Consider the following 9,340-nt stretch of genomic DNA (forward strand, 5'->3'; position numbering starts at 1 on the left):
CTCTTCAATACTTCCCTGCAATACAGTCCTATTTCTTAAGTGCAAAGTACACGTCTATAAATAGGGAAAATCCATCCTGGCAGCATCAGAATTCTGTGATTAGGCTCTGCGTAGCCTTCACAATGCTACCAGGTTGTCCCATTTATATATCAGCAGAATCCACGAACTCCACATAGTCTGGGAGCAAATGGTTTTCCGTGCGCATTTTGTGACACAATTATGGAAGTTAGTGTTTCTGAAAGGTATTGGCACGAGGAAAACGAATTTGGATGTTGGCACCCCAGAAAATGGTGCAGGGAGGCAGAGGGGGCGGTTATAAGTGCGCTGGGGGGCAAGTGGCATTTTCGTTCAATTTTTGTGATAAAAATTATGGGAGTTAGTTTTTCTGAAAGGTACTGGGGCGAGAAAAACAAATTTGGATGCTGCTACCCCTGAAAATGCTGCAGGGGGCAGAAGGGGGAAAAATTATAAGTTTGCTGGGGGGCAAGTGGTTTTCCATTCAATTTTTGTGATACAATTATGGGAGTTAGTTTTTCAGAAAGTTAGGTGTCCGTGGAAAACGAATTTGCACGTTGCCAACCCCGAAAATGGTGCAGGGGGGCAAGGGGGCAGTGATAAAAGTGCTGGGGGGGGGAGTGCTGTTCCGTTCAATTTGTGTGATACAATTATGGCAGTTAGTTTTTCTGAAAATTATTGGTACAAGAAAACCGAATTTGGATGTTGCCGACCCCGAAAAAGGTGCAGGGGGAGGGGCGGTTATAACTGCGTTGGGGGGCAAGTGGGTTTCCATTCAATTTTTGTCATATAATTATGAGAGTTAGTTTTTCAGAAAGGTATTGGCACGATTGAAACGAATTTGGATGTTGCTACCCCCAAAAATGCTGCAGGGAGGCAGGGGAGGTTATAACTGCAAACATAAAACACTTATATGTTCAGTATTTCTCGGTTTACAAGAAACTTTCTAAGCGTAAAATGCTTAAATTCACCAATAACATTGTTATAACGCATAAACATCAGAATTAAATTAAATTTTTTGCTAATAAATAACTTCATTTAGTCATTGATTTTTTTTATAATATTTCAGTTTTGAAATATATTTTGTGTTCAATTCAAGGTGAACTGTAGACAAAAATCCCCCTTGCCCTCTCCGACGATTAAATTTATGTTCTTTAATAAATATATCGTAACTGGTGTCCGATTACTGAAGTTTGACAAGTATTCTAGCTTCTAGATTTAATATTTCATGAAGCCGTCAGTTTCATTTACAGTTATGGCAATACTAATTAACAGACCTCGTTGGAATTTTTTTATGTACTATGTTCCCCGAATTATATTAGAAGACGCCTGAACTGATTAGGAAAATTCATTTTCTGTTTGAAACGGTATACTTCTCCCGGTTATTTAATGGTCTTCAAGTCAGGGTATGAGGGATTTTGGAAAAATTGAGGGAACTCTTCAACTTTCATACTCGCGCTTTGTTGTTTGTAAATTCATAGCGTCTCACTTGGTGAAACGATTTTTATGTTTTTTTTTTTTTTCGTTTAAATGATTGGAGTGATCTAACTTAGGTCCCAAACCATTGCTGAACCATATTTTTTCTTTAGAGAAAAGTTATGGACAAAAAAACAATAAACTTCATTTAATTTCAATATTAAATTATTAGTAGGCCTTTATAGATGTAATCAAATTAATTGGTAGCCAGTTTCTTAAAAAAGGCAAGAAGAGTCAGTGAAAATTAAAGAAAAAAAAACCTGGAGTCGGAGTCGGCATGTTTTCGAACGACTTCGACTCCTTTACTCCAAAATCAGTTCGATTCCAATTCTTCGACTCTGACTCTGACTCTACAGCCCTGGTTACACACAGACAAACAACAACAACAAAAAAAAAGATAAAATCATTCAGTAAAGTAATTTAACTCAATGAGACAAAATGTATAGATTGGTCAAAAAGTAAATTTACCAAAGTGATATACTTAAAAAGTATTACATTTTCTTACAATTAAATGTTTTTTTCTTATAACTTGATTCCTTCATATTGTAACAAGTTAATATAAGGGGCATTCTCATAAAACAGTCATTTTGAGTTTATTAAGTTTAGAAAATCTAAAGTGAATGGAATTAGATGAAACTGTTTTCATAGACATAGATATATAAGCTTAGTGAAAAAAATATTGGTCTTGAAAGATAAAACATTTTTTAAATAGCATTATACTCTCACTTTAGCATCATTCCTTTACTAAGAAGGAAGGGGTGGGGGTAGATCTGCTGAAAAATGTATGGCATCATTTATGGACATGCCCTTGCTGCAACAAATTTGTGATCCGGTGCGTTATTAACCTAATAAAGTTTCAAAATTGTTATTTTTAAAAAAAATAATAAAATGACTCAAAATATTTTGCCAGACCAATTTTCAAAAACTATTTTTTAACAATTTCTTACTCATTAAAGTTTTTGTGTTATTTTGCAGTTTATATCATATATTCCTTTTTCAGGTGGGTCAGTCATGGGTTCTTTTCTCATAGTCTTTTTGAAGCAAAGAGGAATGACTCTATCAGAAGTCTCAGTACTGTACATTATAACTCCATTTGTTCAAACTTGTGGACCAGTTGTAGCCGGAATTATAGCAGATAAAATAGGACGATCGAAACCAGTTCTTATTGGAAATATTCTCCTTGCAATATTAACTGTAGGAATCTTGATTACACTTCCACGATTAAATGGAGAATGCAATAATTCCCATTCCATCAAAATGAGCTGTTCAGAATCTTTTTACAGGCTGGAAACAACTTCTGCGAAAAGTTTCACTGCAAACAATTTACATCTAGATCTCTGCAATGCGCAGTGTTCGAAAAATGTGACTCAGAAGTGTACAGGAAGTAACTTAATATGTGAATTACTGTCAAGTGCAAGTTACATGAACTTCTCTTTAGTGGCAAATGTCAATGCTTCTCAAAAGTCTGAAAGTGTCGGCTACCATTATTTAAACGCAGTTTTATTTAATAACATATCATACACTAGTTGCAATGATCACGATAAAATTAACTGTGAAATTAACTGCACTGTATTATCTTTTGAAGAGTGTTCCAACATTCGCAGTTACCGGACAAATCTTCTCGTGGTGTATTACATCAATCTCGTTATCTTTTATACATTTTTCTCTAACTGTTATAGATTTTTGGATGTCACTTCCATGACTTTAGTAAAAGAACATGGCTCACATTATGGAAGAGAACGATTTTTCGCTATTTTTGGTGTCTTGGTGTTTTCTTCTCTTGGTGGTTACATCGTAAAAGCAACAACCAGCGTTGGAGAAGAGAAGAATTATTATTCTGCGTTTTACTTATTTCTCACAATGCTTCTAGTCACATTAATGGCGGCTTGCAAACTTGAAGTGGTAATTAAAGCACCGGGAGAACACATGTGGAAGAAAACACTTGGCATGGCTAAAAATCCTGATATCGTTTCATTTGCGATAGTTGTCTTCATTTTAGGTAGTTCTTGGGGATTTACAAAGATTTACATGTTTTGGTATTTAGAAGACTTGAAAGCTTCAAGCGTTTTAATGGGCTTGCTGCCAGCTGTGGCTGGTTTGTATGGACTGCCGTTTCTGTTGACCTCCAAATGGTGGGTGGAGAAGATTGGACCAACGAACATATTTCTTTTAGGACTCATTGGATATGTAATAAGTGCAATCGGGTACTCAGTTTTATATAACCCGTGGTTATCTTTACTGTTAGAAGCTACATGCATTTTAACTTATCACCTGTTATGGGTGGCAGTGATCCAGAATTCTCATGATATTGCCCCTGAAGGGATGACAGCTACAGTAATTGCAACAGCTGGAGGCATTCACTACAGTATAGGTAAGTTGAAAAAACTTTTCAATTGCAAGGCTCCTTTTCGAAGAGTTTATTTAGGCAATATCGCTATTTTTCGTTGGATGCGTTATAGTATATGGAGTGGCCGTATAATGTAGTATGGTAGTGGCAATTTCCGTACCATATACGTGTGTTTTGTGAAAGCAGCTAACACTTAAAAACGTCTGTAACTTAGAACAGATTTTAAGTGACTCGAATAGTGTTGATACTTCGTGTGAGAGTTGGTTTATAACATTTTTTTTCAATTATTCGAAAATGCTGCACAAACAGAACATAATATTTACTTTCCGTTGGGTCAGGTTTGATTATTATGGGCGTTCTAAATAGTCATTAGGCAAAGGAATTGTCGCCCTTTAAATGATCCGTTCCTCAGAGGAATATTCATTTTTTACTCGCTCATTTTTACTTTGAACTCGCTCATTTTTACTTATTTTTAAAAGTTCTTTTTGCAAAAGTTATTTACCTGCATTGAAAATATTTCGTTGCATCAATAATGTTCTTTTATGAAAAATCGATTAAAATTACCAAAAGTAAGAAAATATGCCAATGAAAATTTAATCGAAAAATATTTAAGTTAGGATTAACAATTTACCAAATTCCAAACCATTCACAGATTAAATGAATGGTGGTTCATTTTTTAGGATATCGTACTGCATCGTTCACTTTGAAGGAGTCTTTTTTTTAAAAACCTGTTCGTTCATTACCGGTACACCATTTTAGAGTGGTTACTCACCAATTCAATTTTGCAATAACTGTTCTCCCGTGAAAGGTGCTTAACTGACGAGCGACCTTTGAGATGGCTCTGATTGCAAAAAGATAAAAAATGTATACTTTTATGTAGTTTTAATACTTTTACTTACATTCAATATTTCAGGTAAAGTTTCTGGAAGTATGATTAGTGCATTCATAATGAACGCATACGGAGGCAGAAATGCTTTCAGAGTTGTAGCAGTCATATGTTTGGTTTCTTCTGTGTTTTATGGCTTATATCTGTATGTCAGGCGAAGATATGTACACAACAAGAGTTCCAAAGGCATCTAAGGTATTGAAAACTAAATAGTCATTCTGTAATTACAAGAATTATTTTGCATTTTTTGGGAAATGTATCACATTTTTTCTTTTAGGTTCCGTTAAAAAATTGTGAATTATGTTGCATAAAGATAGGTCTTGAATTCTATTCTAAATAATATGATTTCATAAAAAGATGAAAAACTTTTACTCTTTAAAACACATTTATCTAGCCAATTTAATTGGGTTTGAATTGTTGTTATTAAAATCATGCTTGATTTCTGTCAAATTAGGCTCTTTTTTTTCACTCAATAAAGTTTCAAACATATTAGAGACATCTAGTTCCTATCAGTACTAAGTAATGCGACCTGAATTCTTCCGCCGAGGGTACGTTATGTAGTAATGTCTTAGAGAAAAAAAGTCATTTTCAAAAACTTTAGTTTATTCATTTTAAAAAAGTATGGTTTAATGGTACGCGATATTTGGTTTCAGAGTTAAAGTATTTGATTTTAACAAATCATATGCACATGTTACCTTACTAACTGCATTATTGTTTTGTCTCTTTATCTATCTTTCGCCTATGAAGGAAACAATTATAGATGCAAAAAATACATTTCCGTAAATTTTATTCTACGTCAAAAGTTGGTTTTTGGTCATATTTGTCAGCAACTTAAGTCCGCTTTTTGATTTGGAATCACAATGGGTTCAATTTTCCCGCAAAGCTTAAGCTTTGCGGGATAAACTATTCAACTAGTTTCTTGACTCTTTTATCGAAGTAACTATTCAAAATCTGATGGAGATCTTTCAAAAGTTTTTAAAAAAAAGTTATAAAAGTCAATAGCTCTTCCTCTCCCTCTAAGCCTTTTTTTCACTATTTTACAATTATTTGTTGACGTATTTAAGTTATGATCTTTATCGTTTCTAACGTTTTTTTTTTTTTAATTTTTATTTAAACAATTTTTTTTATTACAGGGGGAGTTGAGGAACGTTAGTCTAAACTTCGACTTTTCGTTTTTATTTCATGAAAACAGTAAATGATCAATTTAATTTTTTGTCATTAGTTTCATGAAATATTTTTCATTATCCCAGATATTTTCGAAAATTTAAATTTTTACATAAATTTTTTAACAAACCTTTATGAAGTGGACCAATGTGCCTCGGGCTGGGTATGTTGGTCCGAATTATGAAAACAATTTCTGTAACAATTTTAATAATAAATAGTTATATATATAGTATAATAATATAAAATGAGCCAATATTTGCAACTAACCTTTGTTCTTTCGTGTTTAACATTGAAAAAAGATCAAATTAACATATTAAAACATTAAATTGACCAACTTCTGCTTTTGCGCTATTTTTGCTCAGAACCATCTTATATTTTCTCAAGAATCAGCGCAACTAGGGTCTTCATCAACTTCACTGATGTCCTTAGAACTAGAATTTTGCTTCTGTAATCCTTCTAAAAGCTTTCACTTTTTGTGGATTTTCTAAAAGTGGACCAACGTACCCTGGATTCTTGGTTCAAAAAATGCTGTTTTCTTTACGTTAAAAAGTAAGAAAACCCGCTTGTAATTTTGTACTAAAAGAACTTACTTTAGGAGAGGAGTACAATTCATTACTCCATTATTCATAAAAACCACTTTAAAAAATATGGGTGCTAATTTTTGAAAAATTACTTAGCAATGGGAAAAAAAACTATAAAATTTATTTCTGCAATAAAATTTGTTTAATGTAACTGCACCATGCAATTTCGTAACAAATGATTTGTAAGACTACAGGTGCTCTTAGTTGTTCATAAATTTAAATAAAAAAATGATAATTGCATTAAACTTATTGTGACCGGTTCAACATGCCCCCTATTCCAACAATCGGGGGTAGCCCCGACTGCCCCAACTCTTTCCCTGTTTTCTTTCTGTTCTTATTTTTTACTTCCTTTTACATAGTAAAGAAAGTATTGTATTCGAGAAAATATTTCCCTCAAATTTCGACCTAATTTTGCATTTTATTCATCCCCGAATGAATGTTGAGTGAGTTTTTCAACCCTACCACTCGTGCTTATGGGCGTAAGAATGTATGGACACCTGAAATGTCCATTTTGACCATCTCCGACTGAATTACCACGAGTTCTCTCTTGAAATCTGTATGTGTGTATGTATGTACGTGTGTATATAAGTATCTCGCATAATTCAAAAACGTTTTGTCGTAGAAAGTTGACATTTCATATGTAGATTGTAGACTCCTAGTGGGATCTAGTTGTGCGCCTCCCTTTTTGGTCGTATTCGGATGTGCAAAAAGGGTTTTCACGCTTTTTTGGGGGAAAAAACAATGTAAATATTAATGCAAACTCAAGTGATGTTATAATTTGACAAACACTTGGCTTATATCTCCAAGTTTTGTCACCAACTTGGTGATTTATCGCCAAGTTGGTGACAAATGGGGCGAAAAACATTATTTTTAGAATTTGGTTTCAATCTCACTCTATTGGCGATTGTTAGAGTCATCCATTGAATCCCGTAAAAATTACCGATATTGGAAAAATTAATCACTGTAAAATGCTTTTTTTGCATCGGTTCTAGACGAACTAGGGGTGAAAATATTTTAAGTGTTTCCTTGCTTACTCTAAGGTACTATTATCATTAAATTGGTACAGAAGGAAGTCAGTCATGTGATCCACAAATCAACTTGTTTTACTTCAGGAAAAGCAAGTTAAAAATGCAGAATTTCCAAATTAGCTTAAAAAGTTCTCATTTGTTAAACGAATCAAATTTCAAAAAATAGTTACTTAATAAAATATAATTACACAAATATACTTTTGTACATGAAACAACAAAATTATTCAGGAAAATACTGAATGCAGTTTCTTTTTGTTTAAACTCAACAACGTTATATGTTTCATGGACGATTCGAACACACAAAAAATGTTCCCCCGGAGTACAAAGAAACACTACATACTCTCATCAAAACTGTTAGGTTTATTGTGAACAATAAACCTCCTGGTGCTTTCCGTCGGGTTTCTCCAAAGATTTACCAGATTTAGGAAGTACTAAGTTAACAAAAGATGTTCATTAACACTTTGAGCAAAATATTTTATTCGAGAAGAGTGTTGTATTATTAGATGCAGCTATATTTCTCCATTGCACTGTGTAAGGCAGCATAACTTTTTTTTTCTAAACAACTCAATAAAAACCATTGTATGAATCAGAAAATCTTTACATGTTTTTTATAATGCGGTCGCTTATCTAAAGTTTTGTTTTACTTAGTTTTGAAGATCAAATCAGGTAGGTGACGTCCCTCATTTTCCATAAACTGATTAAACCGATTTCTGACGTTTGTCATGACTCTCGTTAGCATAGCAGGCTTTATGTCGGCAATTTCTTCCTGGATGTTGGTTTTCAAATCTTGTACAGTTCCGTGTTTATGGGAACCGTCCAAGGACCTTACAAGATTTGAAAACCAACACCCAGGGAGAAATTGCCGACATAACGCCTGCTATGCAAGCGAGAGTCATGAAAAACGCCAGAAATGGGCTTAGTGTACGAAGAATGGAGGACGTCACCTATCTGATTTGATCTTCAAAACTAAGTAAAATAAGCCTTAAGATATGCGCCTACATTATAAAAAACAAATAAATATTTTCTGATTCATGCAATGGATTTTATTAAGTTTTGAAAAACGGATGCTACCTTACCTAGTACTTAAGGAAGTATTTTTGAACAAGCTTATGTTACTACTCATACAGATGATTCATACATTTTTTCTTCTATTTTTAGGTAACCAAATGACATGAGTGGAATATATGACAAGTATTATCATTTTTGTGCTGACCACAAGTACATGACGGGTTGTAGAGAGATAATCAGTGTTTCGATCAAACTATTTTCATTATTTTTCAAGAAAACAAAAGCTATCACATTATTATGTGCTTAAAAGAACTGATTTTTCTTTACAATGCTGAACGTACCAATTGCTGTAAAAGAACTTAAATGGCAAGGTCACCATGAAATCCGTCACTGTATTTCTTAAAATAAACATTTGTTTCATAATTAGTTACTTAAAATTATTTGTTGTGAAGATGTTTTTAAAATACAGTAAATCAAAACCGTCATGCATTTGTAGGCCGACTATAATATAAAATATTGCCTGTGTTTTCCATTAAAAAAAATTTAATTAGTTCGTAATGTATGGTTTAGTGATATACAAAAAAGATAACTCTTGCTTAACACTAGATTCCAATGTGAAACATTATCTCTCTTTATCTCTATCACATTACCATATTCCAAACTACTAAATACACATAGTTAAATGTTTAAAAAGCAACTGTTTTAAGGGATAACGTACCTCTTTTAAGTAAAAAGAAAATTATTAATACTAAGAAGCATTATCAAGTTCACTATTTCAAACTGTTAGTAGGTGAAGGTTGCAGTCAATGGACCAATTCCATGACTAGACCGCGAA

The 9,340-nt window shown here is 33.3% G+C and overlaps 1 protein-coding gene across 1 annotated transcript; it reads left to right on the forward strand.

Annotated features, from left to right (window-relative positions):
- The first annotated feature begins 122 nt into the window (after window positions 1–122).
- LOC129217794 (major facilitator superfamily domain-containing protein 6-like protein A) lies at window positions 123–8,746 on the forward strand. The gene is made up of 4 exons (XM_054852137.1): window positions 123–132; window positions 2,492–3,862; window positions 4,752–4,919; window positions 8,656–8,746. Exons 1-3 carry the CDS (start codon window positions 123–125, stop codon window positions 4,916–4,918), a joined length of 1,548 nt encoding a protein of 515 aa, XP_054708112.1. The 3' UTR covers window position 4,919; window positions 8,656–8,746.
- The last annotated feature ends 594 nt before the right edge of the window (window positions 8,747–9,340 follow it).

The sequence above is a fragment of the Uloborus diversus genome, chromosome 1, assembly GCF_026930045.1.
Source record: "Uloborus diversus isolate 005 chromosome 1, Udiv.v.3.1, whole genome shotgun sequence".
Taxonomy (NCBI): domain Eukaryota; kingdom Metazoa; phylum Arthropoda; class Arachnida; order Araneae; family Uloboridae; genus Uloborus; species Uloborus diversus.